The following is a 19721-nucleotide window of genomic DNA, read 5'->3' on the forward strand; positions in this document are numbered from 1 at the left end:
TATATTTATATGTGTGTGTGTGTATGGGTGTGCGTGTGTAAGATTAAGACAAAAAAGCTAATGAACAGATTTTAAAGTTCCATATGTTTCCCAAAATAATTTTATTTTACAATTAGTGCTGACTTGATGACTTTAAATTATCCTATGCTATGTTTACGAATAGATACCAAAGGATTCCTCTTAGTCAACAAACCTGGATTTTTGGAACCTGTGATCATTAAGGATAATCCAATAATCCCCATTAACTTTTCTTTGGCACTACAAATAACAGTTTTTTGTTTCTTTCAAACAGTCTCGCTTTGTCGCTTAGCATGGAGGGCGGTGGTGTAATCTCGGCTACTGCAACCTCCGCCTCCCAGGTTCAAGTGATTCTCCTGCCTCAGCCTCCCGGGTAGCTGGGAATACAGGAATGTGCCACCACACCTGGGTAATTACATATTTTCTGTAGAGACGGGGTTTTGCCACGTTCACCAGGCTAGTCTCAAATTCCTGGCCTCGAGTGATCCACCTGCCTTAGCCTCCCAAAGTGTTGGGATTCCAGGCGTGAGCCACCACGCCTGGCCTAAAAACTAGTTCTCTATCAGATGTTTTCCTAAGAAAAATTAAATAATACAAACCAGTCTATAAAAAGCTACTTTGAAACATGCGTACTTTTAAAATCTTTTTCTAAACTAACGTTTTTTAAAAAATGATGAAAGATTAAGACTGTAATACAATAGCATGATTCACTGTTCTCATGACTCCTTAAACCAAATAAGTTGTAACATGTTTATTATCTATTTTAATAAACAAAACATATGCTTACTTTGTCCCATCCTGATTTATATATATGCAACTATTTCAAATTAACATTTTTTACTCAATAAGCAAAACTTCTTTTATTCTATGTCTTTATTGGAATCTTTAATTAATTCATGCTTTATTTATCTATTTTATTGAGACAGAGTTTCACTCTGTTGCTCAGGCTGGAGTACAGTGGCAAGATTTTGGCACACTGCAACCTCTGCCTCCCAGATTCAAGCAATTCCCATTCCTCAACCTCCCGGGTAGCTGGGATTACAGGCCTGTGCCACCATGCCTCGCTAATTTTTTTATTTTTAGTAGAGACAGGTTTTGTTATGCTGGCCAGGCTGGTCTCGAACTCCCAACCTTAAGCTATCTGCCCACCTCAGTCTCCCAAAGTGCTGGGATTACAAGTGTGAACCTCAGGGCCTGGCCAATTCGTACTTTAGATATTTACTCTTATGTCTATTCTAGGCAAGTGGATTATAATTGCCAAGAATCTGTTAAATCGGTAACAGCTGTAGAAATGTCCATCAGTAACATTTGTAGAAATGTCCAACAATGCTATTAAGATTTGCTAAACTCAACCAAATTCAAGCTTCCACTGGTGTTTATTTTTAAACTTATCCTTTTACAATTTCAGAAAAAGTATAAATTTCTAAACATTTGCTAGTTGATGATTACATACATACCTCTGGATAATTGCTTCATGAATTCTACGATACATGTAACATTCTACGAACAACCATGGTGAGTAGAACCATCTTGATTTTCCATCACTTTCATTTAAAAGACTCTGTTGATATTCTAGGTACTGATTCCATATATCAGTATCAACAAATTTCTCAACCAAGGGGATAATTGGTTTATCTGTTTGCAATTCATTCCTTAATTTAGAAAGGAGAGAAATAGCTTTCTTTTCAGCTTCCACGCCTTCCTGCAAAAATACAAGAAAAATCAATTGTGTGTGTGTGTGGGTCTGTGTTTGTGTGTGTGTGTCTGTGCAATTCCTCTAGGGTAACATATTTTTAGACTTAAGAAGAAAAGAAAAATGTTCAAAACTACATTTTACTTCTTTAAACATTACATTTAGAACTCTTAAACTGAAAATCAAAAAACACACACAGATCTCATATGAACATAATCATGCCTTATCTATCTAAGTTCTGGCCTTTCTGTATCTTCAGTGACCATTACTACAGAGGGAAAGGAACCCCTGCCAGATTTTCCACGTCTTTCATGCTTCCATACACATTCTTCTTTCACCATTGACACCACTAGAAAAGAAACTGTGGCCTTTCTGAGGTTTCCTTTGGTAGCTCAAATTTTTTTTTAACTTGTTTTCCACCGAGTTCTAGCTAGGTGAGAGATGAGATATGCTGACATACAAGGTACTACAATATTATCTCACATGACAGGCCAATTGGAGTGGGGACAAATGTAATGGGATCAGAATGAAGTGAAAATGACTTGGCACCTCTGGTTTTACATCAGCAAGATTCCTGCCCCATTAAAAAAAACGTAAGCCTAATAAGACATGTATATAATAAAATGTAGAGAATAAACATCAAGCCTGAGTATTTTTATAAGATCATTTTTATCATGTTGATATTTAGTCCCTACTTTCAGATCGTAATTTTCTCAATATAAACATCTCTCCAATCTTTCTTTTGTTCCAAGTAGAATTTATTTTGCTGCTAGAACAAACAATTGGAGCTTTAGAGATTCTGCAGGTTCAGAAATAGAAGAAAAGAAGTTGTGGCTGACTGTTTTGAGAGGAACTCCTCCTCCTCCAAATCTCTACCCTAAAGTCTTAAACTTCAACTCTTTAACTATAAATTTCAACAACTGAGGTTTTATAGGGTATCAGGCACCCTGTTACAGAAACATATACCTACAAAGGCTAATGGATTAAGAGTGATGTCACTGCCAGTTTGTTCACTTTCTTGAATTGAATTCAAACATTTACTGAACCCTGTATGTGCCTGACACTAACCTCAGGACCAGAGAAAGATGAATAAAGCCTGGTCTTGTCTCCAAAAGACACACATCTGCCAAACCAGGTAGTCTAAGGGGAAGGACGTTTGACCGCTGAGGTGGGGGAAGACAGAAAACTGTGTGGCACGGCTCCTTTGGAGGTAAGCCTGGCCCTGCTATAGGTGGGGGCTTAGGGAGCTAGGAGAACACATGAGGCCCAAGGAGAGCGGTCATTGGTATAATAGAGGAAGGAAAAAAGGACAGAAAGGCTACCAAAAGCAGACTTTATCTATGTCAACATTTTATTTACATCTTGTTCTGTGCCCAGTGGAGTGTGAAATGGGATAGGGCTAAAGAGACAATACACTCTGCCTTCAGTCACCTGATGATTACGGGCATACAGGCCATGTAGCAATATACTAAGACTTCATTAATTACTACATTTTAGATCACTCTGGTCGAAAAAAATGAAATTACAAAAGCACTACGGGGCCAGGCACAGTGGCTCACACCTGTAATACCAGCACTTTAGGATGCTGAGCTAAGAGAATCGCTGGCATCTAGGAGTTTGAGGCTGCAGTGAGCCATAACTGGGCCACTGCACTCTAGCCTAGTAGACAGAACAAGATCCTGTCTCAAAAAACAAAACAACAACAAAAACACAAGTATTACGGTAATTTGCTTATGTATATGACCAAATACTAAAGTGAACTATCCAAATTTGGCTAAATTATACTTGTGTGATAAAGGTATGTCAGCTATCAAAATTATGTTTATGTGATAAACATTAAAACCATTCATCAATAGAATTGTCAGTGTCTGAATTAAGCTGGATTTTAGCAATAAGGAACAACAGGTGATCCCTGTGTTATGCCAGGATTAGTTTCAAACAAGACAATATAAAAGAAGTTGAAAGAAGTAGAACATTACCCTCAAACTGTGTATGTATTATCTCACTCCATTTCAACTTGGCCAAGGAGAAAAGATCACCAACCATTTCTCTAAATCTTTGTTTTCAATGCTTAAAAAAAATGTACTGGTGTATGCATGCTCTTTTACAGTCTATTGTGTAATAGAAAGATTACTGAACCTACAAGTTTAAAGACCTATATCTAACACAACTTAGTTATCTGGATTTCTCCTCATCCATTAACTGAATGGACAAAGTGATTTCTAAAGTCCTATTCTGCACTGAATGTTAATGAGTCCCAACTTGAATCAGTACAATGTGTCAATCAATTATAATTCATATCACTGAGCTTTGCATAGCAGTTTGAACTTACAGGACTCAAGATCTCAAATCAGTAATATAAATACTACAACTCAAATTAAACTTGAAATTTAAAAAGCTCTTCTAAGCAACTCAATTGCTTAGTCACTTGGCTAAGTCAATTGCAAGTCTGTTGCCTACTCACCAATTACAACATTAAATATATTAGAAAATACATTCTGAGGTCCAAATAACTGGCAGAAATAATTGTTGGAACACAATTATCTTCTAAATTAAAGATTGGCTGTTCTATCTCCATTTCAATGCATTACATTAAAACCAAATAAATACTTGGCCCAGCTACTGATTTTTACATTTAAAGGAAAATTAATGCCTTCAATAACTGTTTATTACGTTTCTGTTGAGAAATTAACAAAAAATTAAAACAATTCTTACCTCTCCATGTTTCTCAAAAAATTCACTTTTATGTCGATGCAATGTATCAATAACCTTAGTTAAGATCTGTGGTATTCTGTCTTTAATTGTAAGATATGCAAATGATCTAGAAAAAAGAGTCACATGCATTATATTACTTAGTAGCATATATACTAGAAGATTGGCTTTTAGTTTCTGGAACATTTCATGTATATTAAACTCTTCATACAGCTATTAAAAGGTAGACAAGTATTGTGTGATTACTATATTAAGACATAAGAAAACCTGAAAACTTCTCTGGTATGTCATGGAAGCCAAATTATCTCGGGGCCTCTAATCCCAGATTCTCCCATGTTGTCTGTTGAATCATTCTTATCTTTCATATTCTATTGCTTTTACTTTTCTAAATCAGAAACTCGCTTAGCAATGTGACAGGATAGGGAATGGATTAGCTTAGAAATCAAACAGGCTCTTGTCCCAGGTCTACTACTATCCAAGTCACCTGCTAAGAAAGGTGAAAGAAGCAGTGCATGTAAAACCACTTTAAAGTGTCTAATGTGCTTGAACAACATAAATAATTAAAGGTACTTGTAAGCCTGTTTCTCTCGATTCTGTTTGTATTCTGAGTCAATTTTAATTCTTTTCAAAGGTTTTCCCCTTCTCTGCCTTCTCTATCTGCACAATAGACTCCTTCCATCCTATTCTGCCCCTAAGCAAATGAAGGCATGCTACTGTCTTTCTCCCAGTCAAAAAATTAGAGATTTTATAGAAGTGTCCAAAAATGAAGCAAGCTGGAGATGAAGAAAAACTTATACCCGCATTAAAAAATTAAAGATATTCTTGATTTTATTCATACAAAAAACCAAGATTTACATATTATCATTTTATATCATTTTAAGGAAATACATGATTCAGGTAGAAACAAAGCTTTATTTGGTGGTGAAACTCCGTGCAGTTTTAAACATAGAGCACAGAGTTTAGCTGACCAGTGTTTTTATCTTCGGATCACAAGAGACAATCGTTAAATTATTAGGTTGTAACTCGGGTATTTCTTCAAAAGGTTTCCTCAAATGACAGCTATGGAACTTTAAGAAAAAAACTGCAAACACTTTCTTACTCTGTGGTGCTTTCAGTACCACCCAAAACAGTGATTAGCTTTTAATGTGTATAATAACTACGTTGACCAGAATTTAATTTTTAAAACTCATTAATGAAAGAACACTAATACCTCAAAGGGTGAGCAGGAACATTAAATCAACTGCCACTTGAATTTCCGCAGGCAGTAGGTACAGTAAGTCCTTTTTTGAGATTTTACTTTAATTGGAAAGTATTACTGTTTTCCTAACTACTACACTTCCTGCACCTCTGGAGCAAAGTCTCTGGCCAGGACTGGAGTGAGGCCAGAAGCCCTAGGGCGCAAAATTGAAGGAGACACTCTCCATACTTGCAGGACCTGAAACGGTGCCTGCTTCAATTTTGGGCCATTGGCGCCACTTTCTTGGCCTCAACCTACTTTCCGCCCAGGTTTATTTGCCTCAAAGTGTTCTCGTCTTTTGCAGTATTCTGAAGTAAGGACCAATTTCAAATATAAATTTGGCCATTCAATTTATGCAAATGGATGTTCTTATTTGCACGGTCACCCACAACTTCATCCAAGAATCTGTACCGTGATGACTATAAAGCAAAAAACTACAGACAGTTCTTACTGTGAGATTACGATTTGATCAACAGGAAGAAACCCGTTTCTTAATAGCTCTGAGATCCCCAACTCTTACGGAGAATTTTAACGCCCCCAAAGCGAGTTCATTAAAGTGAATAAATAAAGTGACCGCCAGGAACAGACCGCGAAGCTGAGCCCTGTCCTGATCCTTACGAGCAGGCGCCGCGGGCGGGCTCCCTCCCCGGGGCCGCCTCCCCTCGCCTCCGAGCCAGTCCGCGAAATCCGCAAAGGCGTCCTGGGAAGCCGCGCCCGGCAGGGGGACTCGAACGCAGCCCACCGGAGAGCGGGCGCCCTCCGCTTAGTCCCCACAGGCTCCCGACGAGGCCCAGCTTTCCGCAAAAGTGGGGAAGAGAAAAGTAAGACGAACCCCACGTCCTGTCCTGAGAGAGACGCCGGGACGACAGCCATTACGTTCCGCGATCCCGGCCGCAAAGATCGGCGCTCAACCGCGGCAGAAACAGAGGCGTTACCGCCGCGAAGGAGGAGCTGAGAATGGGGGTGGTGTGGCTTTAAAAAAAAAAAGTGCTTTTGAATAAACAAACTTTATTTGGTGCCCGTACAAACAGCAAACAGTGGCTGGCCAGAGGACCCAATCTTCCGGGGACGAAGGCGGGGACAGCGGAGGGCGACTAGAGGAGCGGATATGGAAGCAAACGAAAGCCGGAAGCAGGTAAGGACCGGGAGGTCCCAGGGCCTAGGGAGCGGAAGAGGTCGCGGCGACGCGGCTCACGTGGTCAGACAGTCACGTGGTCCGAGTTGCTCCCGCTAAGTGGGACCAGAGTTCAGTGCGCCTGCGCAGTATCGGGGGTGGGAGGGAGCGCCGTTCCAGGAGATGGGGTGGCTGCTGTAGTGAGAGGCTGGCTGGTGCTGCGGCTTTTTCCCTGCAGTCCGGCCGAGGAAGCGTGCGTCCCTGGCGCTTCCTTCTTCTCTTCCGGCCGAGAGGTTAGTGTACTGCCTTTCCTTAGCTGCTTGGGTGGTCCGGCTCGGGAGGTCTGCGCCCTGGCTCCTGGCCGCCCGGAACGTGTACAGTCACAGGTTACGCTGGTGCGACTGTGACCCTCTGCCTCTTACCGTGATCTTTGGTCGACTTAGCTGGGAGTAAAAAGCACTCAGTCAATTAATGAACCCTTTTTTTGAGCCAGTGCACCGCGGTAACTAGAAATCGATAAAATAATTTTGAGTTTGAGGAATTGAACGGCCTGCTCCCAAAGATGAGTGACAGTTGTCTCTTGAATCGTAGCCTAGCTGTAACCGATTTTCTTAATTGGTGTTATTGTCTAAAAGTTGAAATGTGCCCAGGAACTGAGTAACTGCCTAGTATTTCATTTTAAAAATTCGATCGAATGCCTACTATGTACCGGCGCTAGTGTCAGGAGATACAGTAGGAAAAAACACACAAATCTGTATCCTCAAGGAGCTTCCACTCTGGAGGGAAGACACAAAAATCAGCTCTCTCCTTTTTTTTCCTTTAGCGTTCTGTCTCACGTATTTTACAGTAGATTTACCTCGTTTTTGCCTGTCACTCCCAATGTAAGGTTCAAAAGATTCAAAAGATAGGATTTTTGTCTATTTTATTTTCAACTGTATTGTCAGCAGCTGGGGACAATGCCTGGCACATGGTAAGAACTGAGTTGTTTTGCAGTATGAATTAATAAACTAAAAATTAAAGGTATGTAAGTGATGTTACACAATGGAGAAATGCAAAGTGGAGGAAGATAGAGAACGGGTGCTGGTTGTGTGTTTTTAATGTAGTGGTTGGGGAAGGCTTCACTGGGTAGAAGACATTTTAGCAAATCTCTGGAGGAGGTGAGGGTGTGAGCCTTTCAGATCCCTGGGAGAAGAGCCTAAGGAACAGCAAATGCAAAGATCCAGAGGCTAGAATGAGGAGCAAAATAAGCAAAGGAGAGAGCTGTCAGAGTGCTGATAAAGGGCCAGAAAATGTAGTGCCATGCAGGCCATTTTGAGGGCTTTGACTTTTTTTTTTGAGACGGAATCTCGCACTGTTGCCCAGGCTTTAGTGCAGTGGCGCGATCTCGGCTCACTGCAACCTCCGCCTCCCGACTTCAGGCGATGATGTTCCTGCCTCAGCCTCCCGAGTAGCTAGGATTATAGACCCATGCCGCCATGCCCAGCTAATTTTAGTATTTTTAGTAGACACAGGGTTTCACCGTGTTGGCCAGGCTGGTCTGGAACTCCAGACCTCAAGTGATCCCTCCCAACGTGCTGGGATTACAGGCGTGAGCCACTATGCCTGGTCCGAGGGCTTTAGCTTTTATTAAATGAACCGTGAAGCCATAGCCGCATTTTGCGCTAAGATTTGACTTCAAAGGATCACTTTGGTTGCTTGTGTTGAGAAGAGATTGTAGGGGGCCCAAAACAGAATCAGGGAAACTGGTTAAAGCTATTATAATAATCCATGGGAAAGATAGCAGTTTGGATCAGGTAGTAGTATTACTGATGATGGGCAGTGGTCCCTAGAAGGCCCTTGGGATTTACTGACAAGTTGGATATGGAGAATAAAGAGTCAAGGTGGACTCCGCGTTTTTGGCTTAGCAGTTACAAAGATACTAATTACTGCTCGTGAATGGGAAAGACTGGGAAGAAAGGGATGCAAGGGATTCCAGGGGTATAAGAGAGAGATTAGAATGGTAGACCATGGAGTGTAAACTGGATATGGAGGAAGTGAAGTCATGGGGAGTGAGAGACCGCGAAAAGGTGGTTGGATCATTGACTCACGGGTCCTGTTGGTGTTGAAGAATTGTTGGAATTGGGTAATAGAAGGAGTGAGATGCAAAGATAGGAGGTGGTGCTTAGAGAGTAGAATGGATGAAATTGAGGTGAGGAGGTCCGATGTATTGATAATGACAGTAGGGCCCTGTCTGATAGAAAAACAATGTAAGGCACAAATGTAATCTTAAGCTTTCTAGAAGGTGCAGTGATAAAAATGGGATGGGTCCGGTGGCTCATGCCTGTAATCCCAACACTTTGGGAGGCCAAGGCAGGTGGATCACCTGAGATCAGGATTTCAAGACCAGCCTGGCCAACATGATGAAACCCCGTCTCTACTAAAAATACAAAAAATTAACTAGGCATGGTGGCAGGCACCTGTAATCCCAGCTACTTGGGAGGCTGAGACAGGAGAATCGCTTGAACGGGGGAGGCAGAGGTTGCAGTGAGCCAGGATCGTGCCATTGCACTCCAACCTGGGCAACAAGAGCGAAACTTTGTATCAAAAAAGAATAGCTAAAATTTATTTGAATAATGCATTTTATTTAGGTAAATATACCCAGACATATTATTTCAACAAATAATTGATAGAAGAATTGAGATATTTTACTTATTAAAAAATTAAGGCTTAATTTATACTAACCAGAATTCAAGGGCTCAATAGCAATGTGGGTTGTCTAGTGGCTACTTTACAGGTTACAGGATAATGACCATGGGCATGAGTGGCTGAGGAAAAGTGAAAAACAGGACCATTCAGGAAGGGAGATTAGGGAACTCAGGGCCAGGGTTTTGGAAGAATCAGCCCCACCACTGATCAGCATGGATATAGAAACCATTGAAAATTACTGCAACAATAATATTACCTGTAACTTTTACATTCATTGTAATAGTACTTCATGTAGCCTCCATATTAAGGTAGTCAGTAGAGTTTTGAGGTAAATAATTTATTCAAAGAGGCCAGGTGCAGTGGCTCATGCCTGTAATCCCAGCACTTTGGGAGTCCAAGGCAGGCGGATCATTTGAGGTCAGGAGTTGGAGACCAGCCTGGCCAACATAGTGAAACCCCTTCTCTGCTAAATATATATATGTATATCTATCTATCTATATATATATATAATACAAAAACTAGCTGGGCTTGGTGGCGCACACCTGTAATCCCAGCTACTCAGGAGGCTGAGGCAGGAGAATCACGTGAACCTGGGAGGTGGAGGTTGTGGTGAGCTGAGGTGGCACCACTGCACTCCAGCCTGAGCGACAGAGCGAGACTCCCATCTCAAAAAAAGAAAAAAAAAAAAGAATTTCCTCAAAGATAATGAAAGAATCTAGGACTGTGGACACATTTCTAAAATATTTTGTAGTTAGGTTCTTCAAAATTAAGTGGTTCAACTGGCATGGAATAGTACTAATCAAAGGTGAACTGCAGTAGCCAATTGGACTAGAATGAAGCACAGAATACCAGCTTTTGAAGGGATTTTGAAAGCAGCAGGTTCTACCTCCTAAATATCACCGTGAATCATCTTTGTCCTTATCCTGGAGAGAGGTAATAAAGAAATAAAAGGTAGTGGGTAAGAGTGTTGACTTTGGAATTGCAAAAGCCTGGGTTTTATGTTAATTACATCTCTGTAGCTTCTTAATGGTGAGCACTTAGCCTCTTTAAACCTCAGTTTCCTAATCAGTGAAATGGGATCATTATGAGGTGAGGCCGAGCACTTGGCATGTAGAAAGTGCTCAGAGTGATGTTAGAGTCTCTCGTTTCCTCCTGCACATCATCACCAAAAAGTTGCTTTAGGAACATACGTTTGACTATGTGACTCTCAGAGTTAGAAGCTCAGCTTTCTCCCCACCTGTAGAAACTCTTTGGGATGACTTTATAGATCCTTTGGTGATCTGGTCACCAGCTCTTTTTCAGTCCTTACCTTCTGCAGCTCACTCCTACCTCCCCTGAGATAGGGAGATAAATAGGACTCCATGCCTGAGGTGTTCGACTTGCAGATCCTTCTGCCCTTTCAAGACTCGGTTCAAATGTCACCTCTCTGACAATGCAACACTCTTCACATGCTCCTTTCTCTGGACTAGAGCAATTTGTGCATCTCATTCATTTTCCTCTGCTGGACTTTGAATTCTGAGATCATTGATTCATATATCTCTAGCACCTAACATGTTATTTTTAAAAAAAGAATTATTGATTACTACGGTCTAACTTTTTTTTTTTTTTTTTTGAGACAGGGTCTCATTCTGTTGCCCAGGCTAGAGCGCAGTGGGGCAATCCTGGCTCGCTGCAACCTCTGCCTCCCTGGTTCGAGCGATTCTATATCTCAGCCACCTGAGTAGCTGGGATTAAAGGCATGCACCACTATGCCTGGCTAATTTTTTTTTGTATTTTTCTTAGAGATGGGTTTTCACCATGTTGGCCAGGCTGGTTTTGAACTCCTGGACTCAAGTGATTTCCCCCCCACCCTTTTAGCCTCCCAGAGTGCTGGGATTACAGGCATGAGCCACTGTGTGTGGCCTACTATAGGCTAATTTTAAAATCACACATTTCATACTGTAAATGAGGGGGAAATTCTGTTTCCCTTGTCTAGAATGTTCATGTGTGTATCTGACAAGTCTCATGCGCCCAGCCCCAAGCTGAAAAGTACCTTCCCCTTCTAGAATCAGCTTAGATCTTTCTGGGAGCCTTTCCTGATTCTTTTTTTTTTTTTCCTGAGGCAGAAAAAAGGCTGGAGTGCAGTGGTACAATCATGACTCACTGCAGCCTCGGTCTCCTGGGCTCAAGTGATCCTCCCACCGCAGCCTGTGAATAGCTGGGACTACAGGCATGAGCTGCCATCACACCCAGCTAATTTTTAAATTTTTGTCATTTTTGTAGAGATGATGTTTTGTCATGTTGCCCCAGCTGGTCTGGAACTCTTGGACTCAAGCAATCCACCTGCCTCAGTCTCCCAGTGTGCTGGGATTACAAGTGTGAGCTACAGTGCCTGGCCAGTACAGATTTTTATATATTTGATATGCTAATGAAGTAAATGAAGTGGTCCCATCACTATTTTTTTTTAAGGTTCTTGTTATGTCAGTAGCTTTATAATCTTGTAATCTTCCAGAAAGAAGGCCAAAGCTTGATAAAGGCAAAGTGGCAGAAACACTGTACTTAATTTTTTAACCTTGTTCTTTTGCTAGAATTAGGATGTATCTGTTTTACAAATTTTTTTACAGAAATATGCCTATTACCTAGGGAAATATTATATATGTTTTAAGCGTTAATTTTAAAACTTGAACTTTGAATTCCTTTTCTTTTAGCTTGGGACGTGGTAATGCCAGCCACACTCCTCAGAGCCGTGGCCGGATCTCATCGTATATTATCAAAAGCACATCAGTGCCGAAGAATCAGTCATCTAATGTTAAAACCACTTAAGGAATTTGAAAATACAACATGCAGCACACTGACAGTATGTGAAAACTTGGATTTGTTCCTTCCTGATAAAACAGCTGGTGGTTTGAATAAGTCTCAGATCCTGGAAATGAACCAAAAAAAGTCCAATACAAGCCTGCTCTCGCCATTAAATGCTGCTCGTTGCCAAGATGAAAAGGCACCCCTTCCAACCATGAAATCCTTTGGTACTCACAGGAGAGTGACCCACAAACCACATCTATTGGGTTCTAAATGGTTTATAAAAATATTAAAGAGGCATTTCTCATCTATATCAACGGAAACATTTGTTCCAAAACAAGACTTCCCACAGATCAAGAGACCACTAAAAGCATCCAGGACCAGACAGCCATCCAGGACCAACCTTCCAGTTTTGTCTGTGAATGAGGTAAAGTAGGGGTGGCCATGGCTCTTGTGCTTAGTGATCGTTGCTCACGCTAAACCAGTGTGCACTGCACCCCAGCCTTACCACCAATGTAAGAGAACTGGCAGTCACTCAGACTTCCTCATCAAGATCTTTGAAGCCTAATAAATATCCAAAGGGATTCAAAATCTTAATTTTTAACAATTAATGATACATATAAAAACAAAATACAGGCAATAAAACATGAAAATATAGTTTATAAAATATTTGGTTATTGGTCTAAGGAAATTGAAAAAGAGGACCAATATTAAGTCCAGTCTAAGAATGGGACTGTAAAAAAAATTAAAAAAAAAAAAGTTAAAAAAACAAACTAGAAATTCTTCATCAAATTAAAAAAAAAATGTAACTGCAGACAGATAAGCCTTTATTAGGCTGTGGCAGTTGCATGGGTCGGTGAAATGACATGGTAAGGTAGCCTCCAAAAGCAGCAGGGGAGGAGGGCCTTGCTTTTTTATCCTCTTAAGGTTTAAGGGGGTATTTTTTTTTTCATCCTTAAGGAGTTTCTGGGAATTTTTCTGCTACAATTTGCATTTCTTCTTTAATAACAAGTTAAGGGTCAAGATCAAGCCCTTAGTAACCTTTGTGTGTCGCATAATACCTAGAACTATATGTTGTACTTACATGTTTATTACATTGGAAAGGATTGAAAAGAGGCAAGAGGATCTTTAATGCCGGTAGTCATCAACATTAAAGACACTTTAAACTTGATGAAGACTTCTGAATCTATCATAAAACAGGTTAGAATGTCTGTCTTCGAGTCTTGATTCTGAAAAGTAGCCCCTGAGCCTGTTTAATTTGGGCCATGTTTTTATTACTGTGTAGTTGACACCCCTTGGAAAGGTATACATACGTACCTTTACTCATCCTCTGATTCGGAAGCTAAGAATTAATGAATGGTTCTTGTGTTGGATTCTGGAATGCTTTCAATTCTTGTGTGCTTTCTCTGAACCCAGGATGTGAAGGATGGAGTGTTGTGCAGCTACTGCTCCACCTTTCCTTTAGCTCGAGCTTTGGGAAATTCAGTATTTAAGTGTCCAAGATGACATTAAGTGTAAAAACCTGAATTCATGGCAGATCCAAAAAAGAGAAAGCTCTATTCTGTTCATTTGTAACATCCAGCAGCACAGTGCGTCGGGTTTCTTACGAAGAAGCTGATACAGTCAGAGATGTCCCTAGGCTATTTCTTTGGGCCATCCTTAGACTTGCAAGCAATTTTCCTAAATACCATATCTTATTTTTCTTTAGGTTTTTTTTTTTCTACTTCCTTCCAGGAAAGAATTTGAAGTAGATTTTCAACATTCAACATAGTTTCAAATGAGATAATAAATACTTTCGCATATTAGAACAAATAGTTGACATGAACAGAGAAATGTTATAAAGTACCTGAAATGAATAATTTAGTTGAACATTTTGTTTTGAGAAGCCCAGTAATTAAAAGAGGAAATCCTCCTGGGATTTACTGTTTGTTGTTTTTTATTGTGGGAGAGGGCAGAGTAAAAACATAAAAATATCTTCAGAGAAATAACTTTTTCCAGCACTGAAATGAAGGAGTTATTTCATGGATTCTGTTATAGGAGACATTGTGTAACATGATAGACAATGACTTCAGTTGGAGTTTGGCAAAAACAAGCCATATGCTGTCTTTCTGAAAGCACAGGAATATAATAGAAAATCAGATGTTTCTGGCCGGATGGTGGCTCACACCTGTAATCCCAACATTTTGGGAGACCAAGGCAGGTGGATTACTTGAGGTCAGGAGTTTGAGACTAGCCTGGCCAACATAGTGAAACCCTGTCTCTACAAAAATACAAAAATTAGCCAGGCATGGTGGTGGTGCACACTTGTAGTCCCAGCTGCTCGGGAGGCTGAGGCAGGAGGATCTCTTGAATCCAGGAGGCAGAGGTTGCAGTGAGCCAAGAGCACGCCACTGCATTCCAGCCTGGGTGACAGAGTGAGGCTCTGTCTCAGAAGAAAGAAGAAAATCATATGTTTCTAAAGTGATCTGAGATAATATAATTTTGGAACACTATTTTTTGAAGATTTTATTTTTCATAGAGAAAGCAGTCTTGGCATGACTAGGTAATATGTCCCCAGGACCAAAGCCTGACTTTCTTTTTTTCTTTTTTTTTTTTTTTTTTGAGATGGAGTCTTGCTGTGTCCTCCAGGCTGGAGTGCAGTGGCACGATCTCGGCTCACTACAAGCTCCGCCTCCCTGGTTCACGCCATTCTCCTGCCTCAGCCTCCCGAGTAGCTGGGACTACAGGCGCCCGCCACCACGCCTGGCTAATTTTTTTTTTTTTTTTTGTATTTTTAGTAGAGACAGGGTTTCACCGTGTTCGCCAGGATGGTCTCGATCTCCTGACCTCGTGATCCGCCTGCCTCGGCCTCCCAAAGTGCTGGGATTACAGGCATGAGCCACTGCGCCCGGCCAAAGCCTGACTTTCATCTGCCACAAATTGAGGGCCACTCCATTTTCATACGGCCATCAAAGTGGTAAACCCTTTATACCACTCTTGACTGAGACAAGGGAAAGCTTCTGCTTTGTGTCAAAAGCATGTGGACTTTGTTTTGTTACCGTAGTTGCACTGAGCTCATCTTTTCAGCTCTGCAGAACAACATGCATCTGGAGTTGGCTGAATGGTTTTAGTCACCCTCTCTGTTCGAATTCAGTCTTTACCTGGTCTCATTTTCAGAGATCATAATCTGAGATATTCAACCCACATCCCTTTGGCTTACAATTCCTAAAAGCAATAGTGGGTCCTGTGGCTTATGCCTATAATTCCAGTGTTTTGGGAGGCTGATGCAGGAAGACCACTTGAGGCCAGGAGGTCAAGACCAGCCTGGCAATGTAGCAAGACTCCCATTTCTAAAAGACTTAAAAAAAAAATTAGCCGGGCTTGGTGGTGCGCACCTGTAGTCCTAGCTACTCTCAAGAGGCTGAGGTGGGAGGTTCGCTTGAGCCTGGGGGTTCCAGGCTACAGTGAGTCATGACTGCACCTCACTCCATCCAACCTAGGCGACAGAGGGAGACCCACTAAACAGTCACCTCATTAAAACAAAAGATATTCCCATCACTCGTGAAGTTCCAAGGGCTTTAGAAGCTCTGTGTTAGTAACTAAAGACCCACTAAACAAATGAGAAAACAATAATAGCCGCGCTTCTTATTAACGTCCAGTCTTTGAAGAGAACACCAGAGGATGGGAATGGCAGGTCTGAGTGGCGTGGAGCCTGATACCAGGGAGAATGTTTTCAGGCTGATAGCACAGTGTGTTAAGGAATCACTAGTGGATTTTTAACCATGTTTTTTGAAAAATGAAATAGAAAATAACAGAATACATTGCTCATGATAAAGGTAAATACTGGTTTGTGAAGCTATTGTGGCAATTATTGGTGTGTGAGCATAGATGTGTGTATGTACTATGTATAATGATTTCTTATAGATTGTAGTCAAAAAACTTAAAAGATAAAGCATAATACTGATAACATAAAATGTATCTGTGTTTTTATAGCTTTCATCTGCAATGAGTACATTGCAGGAGAAAAGGCATTTTTCCTTAGTATGATCTATCTACTCACAGTACTTCTGACATCAAATATATAGGAGCCTTTTCCTCCTCCTCCCAGCCAGTTCTCCAATTCTCCAGACACTAACAAGGTGTCCTGCAATTCAGTTCAATTCCAGCACTAGCCAGAGTTAGTGCAGACCCCAGTTAGTTAAGCTCGGCCCCACAAGACTGCCCTCCCGGTTGACACCTGTGCTTCTGACCAACCAGCTATGACCACCACCCCCTCTTCAGGTTTGATGATTTGCCAGAATGACTCACAGAGCTCAGGGAATCACTTTATTTACGTTTACTGGTTTTTTATAGAGTATACAAAATAACAGCCAGATGTAGAGGTGCACAGGGTGAAGTTTAGAAGGGCCTGGAACTCAGGAGTTTCTATTCCTTGTGGAATTGGGCTGTGCCACCCTCCCGGCACAAGGATGCATTGATCAACGCAGGAGTTCTCCAGACCCCATTGTTCGGGTGTTTTTATGGAGGTTTCATTGTGTAAACCGTGATTGATGATTAACTCAGTCTCCAGCCCCTCTCCATTCACTAGAGGTTAAGGGTGGGGTTGAAAGTTCTAAGCTTCTAATCAAAGTTTGGTCTTTCTGGTAACCACGCCCCATCCTGAAGCTGTCCAGAACACTGGGAGTCACCTCATGAAAACAAAAGACGTTCCCATCACTCATGAAATTCCAAGGGATTTAGAAGAGCAAATACTACAACCAAAAATGCCTCTGTCACTTAGAAAATTACAGGGGTTTTAGGAGTCTGTACTGGGAACCAAGGACAAAGACCAAATCACTATAGAAGTAGCATTGCTGTAATACACCAATTTTCTTCAGTAATACAGTGTAAATGAAAGTACAATTTTTTAAAAAATGTTCTGATCAGAGCATGTGATGCTTCTAAAACAAGAATCATATGTAGATTTCTAGCCCCATCTGCTGGAACGTGTCTTCTGTGACCAGAAAAACAAAACATACTAAAATACTGTGGTTTTGGGTTTTTGTCTTTTGGGTTTTTAAAAACAGTTTGAAATAGAGAAGCCCTAAATCTTATAAGTGTTATAGGTTGGTTTGACACATTTATTTAAGAGCAAATTGTAGATCCCCATCCTGAAATCCAAAATATGCTTTACATGTATATGTAGCTAATGCTTAATAAGGATTCACTATAAAAATCCAGAGAAAGATGTATAAAAATGAAAGCTGCTCAGAAAACAATAGCATATTTAATAAAGAAGAAAAAAAGCAGACAAGACATTCTATGGTTCTTTCCTTTTACCAAATAGGCTAAAATAAAATAAAAAAAAAACAACAAAATGTCTAAAACGTCAGATTCATCTATTAATAGAAGTGGCACACAACTAAGACTCAAGAGCTAAGAAGTTTAAGGAGAATACAGAAAGTAGTGTGGCAAACCATATAAGCTGAGTGACATTGGATGGATAGAACTTTCAGCCAAACTAAATGGGAGATCCCGAGAGAAGGAAAGGGGACGGTTGACAGTCTGGAAAACCTACAACAAAGATGCTTAGGATGGCTAAGTGAAAACAGATTGTGTTTAAAGATTTATTCATAATCTATTTGGAGCTTAGAATATATTTTCTCGTAAAAATAGTGATTGACTTGCATTGTCCCGTCCTTGAGAGTTGAAAATAGTACACGTTCTCAATTTGCTGTTAGTGTCTGAATATTCACATAATTTGGGATACCAGATTGCCCAAAACTCAGTTCTGAATATATTGTGCCCTTTATTTTTATCTCCAAGTGGCAGTTTTTAAAACTAGCCTTTTACCTTGATTTAAAATAATAGTGCCTGGCTGGGCATGGTGGCTCACGCCTGTAATCCCAGCACTTTGGGAGGCCAGGGTGGGCAGATCACCAGAGGTGAGGAGTTTGAGACCAGCCTGGCCAACATGGCATAACCCCATCTCTACTAAAAATACAAAACTAGCCAGGTGTGGTGGTGCATGCCTGCAATCCCAGCTACTTGGGAGGCTGAGGGGGGGTAATCGCTTGAATCCAGGAGGTGGAGGTTGCAGTGAGCTAAGATTGCACCACTGGCACTCCCGCCTGGGCGACAGAAGAAGACTCCGTCTCAAAAAATAATAAATAATAAAAAAAAATAGAGTAAAATAGTAGTGCCTGCTACCACCATCAAACAGACCTTGTACTCTAATGCCAAGCTGTATATGGGATGCTTGCTGGCACATCTTCATTGGCACTATAAAATATGGCCAAGAAGATAGACTCTGAGCGTAAGAAGTCTGTGTTGGTTAGAAGTAACTTTGTCCTGGCTCTCTGGACTCTGAGAGTAAGAAGTCTGTGTTGGTTAGGAGTAACTTTGTCCTGGCTCTCTGGTGTAAAGCTCTCAAATGTGACTATGGAAATCCGGGTGGGATAATGGACTCGGCTCTGTCTGCAACATGCCATTTTGCGGAGAAGCACCCTAATGCATACGTTTTTTATGCTGTAAAATATAGTAGCTGAAATTAAAAGCCACTTTTTCAAAGGTGAATTAATGGAGAGCCTGGTGAAAGTCAAAGCGTTTTGATGTATAAAACTTGATAAATGGAAGTATTCCATCAATAGGCAAAGTATAACAACCTATCTACATAGTATGTAATTTCTGCACAGGTCTCTGTTTAGTAAATACATCACTGTATATCAATCTGGAATCTTGCTCCAATAAAGGAACATAAAGTTTTGTTTTTGTTTTTGTTTGAGACGGAATCTTGCTGTGTCACCCAGGCTGGAGTGCAGTGGCGCAATTTTGGCTCACTGCAACCTCTGCCTCCTGGATTCAAGGGATTCTCCTGCCTCAGCCTCCTGAGTAGCTGGCATTACAGGTGCCAGCCACCACACCCGGCTGGATTTTTGTATTTTTAGTAGAGCCAGGGTTTCACCATGTTGACCAGGCTAGTCTCGAACTCCTGACCTCAAGTGATCCACCCGCCTCAGCCTGCCAAAGTTCTGGGATTACAGATGTGAGTCATTGCGCCTGGCCAAGAATATTTTTTGGGGGAAAAAAAAAAAAAGTAGTACACATTCTTAGCACAGATGGGCTTGGCCAATAACACATGATGGAGAAGGAGACGTGAGACAACAGGGAGAGGCAGGGACAGTGTGGGCTGGAGACCCTGGGGCCCCCTGCTGTATCCTAGTCCATTACTGCCAGATCTTCCACTCGGTCAGAAGATGATGGAAATCTGGATTTTGTGTGAAATCTCTCAGTTTATTGTTGACAAGTCAATTTGAATTTTAGAAACGTGATGTAGGTCAGCTCTTGAGTTGGATGGTTCACCAAGCTGCCAGTTTACAACTCTGATTCTAGCAAAAGAGACAGCCTCTACCATTTTCAGTACAGCTATAGGAAGATCCTGGCCGGGCGTGGTGGCTCAAGCCTGTAATCCCAGCACTTTGGGAGGCCGAGACGGGCGGATCACGAGGTCAGGAGATCGAGACCAT

General features: G+C 41.2%; 2 protein-coding genes across 3 annotated transcripts in view; one reads left to right on the plus strand and one right to left on the minus strand.

Annotated features, from left to right (window-relative positions):
• Nucleotides 1-6821, minus strand: part of ARMT1 (acidic residue methyltransferase 1) — a 17022-nt gene extending 10201 nt beyond the window's left edge. Inside the window, exons 1-3 of one of the 2 annotated variants that reach the window (XM_011943769.1) lie at nucleotides 6493-6821; nucleotides 4427-4532; nucleotides 1476-1720 (exon numbers count right to left, since the gene is read on the minus strand). In XM_011943769.1, coding sequence (XP_011799159.1) covers nucleotides 1476-1720; nucleotides 4427-4532; nucleotides 6493-6533 — 392 coding nt within the window. In that variant the 5' untranslated portion in view covers nucleotides 6534-6821. The remainder of the gene's footprint in view (nucleotides 1-1475; nucleotides 1721-4426; nucleotides 4533-6492) is intronic. The other variant, XM_011943770.1, reaches the window with a different exon arrangement.
• An 82-nt stretch (nucleotides 6822-6903) lies between these two features.
• The window catches only part of RMND1 (required for meiotic nuclear division 1 homolog (S. cerevisiae)), a 48559-nt gene continuing 35741 nt past the window's right edge, over nucleotides 6904-19721 (plus strand). The window contains exons 1-2 of the mRNA XM_011943786.1: nucleotides 6904-7067; nucleotides 12147-12664. Of these exons, the coding sequence (XP_011799176.1) occupies nucleotides 12161-12664 (504 nt within the window). The 5' untranslated portion in view covers nucleotides 6904-7067; nucleotides 12147-12160. The remainder of the gene's footprint in view (nucleotides 7068-12146; nucleotides 12665-19721) is intronic.

The sequence above is a fragment of the Colobus angolensis genome, unplaced genomic scaffold (assembly GCF_000951035.1).
Source record: "Colobus angolensis palliatus isolate OR3802 unplaced genomic scaffold, Cang.pa_1.0 Scaffold221, whole genome shotgun sequence".
Taxonomy (NCBI): Eukaryota; Metazoa; Chordata; class Mammalia; order Primates; family Cercopithecidae; genus Colobus; species Colobus angolensis.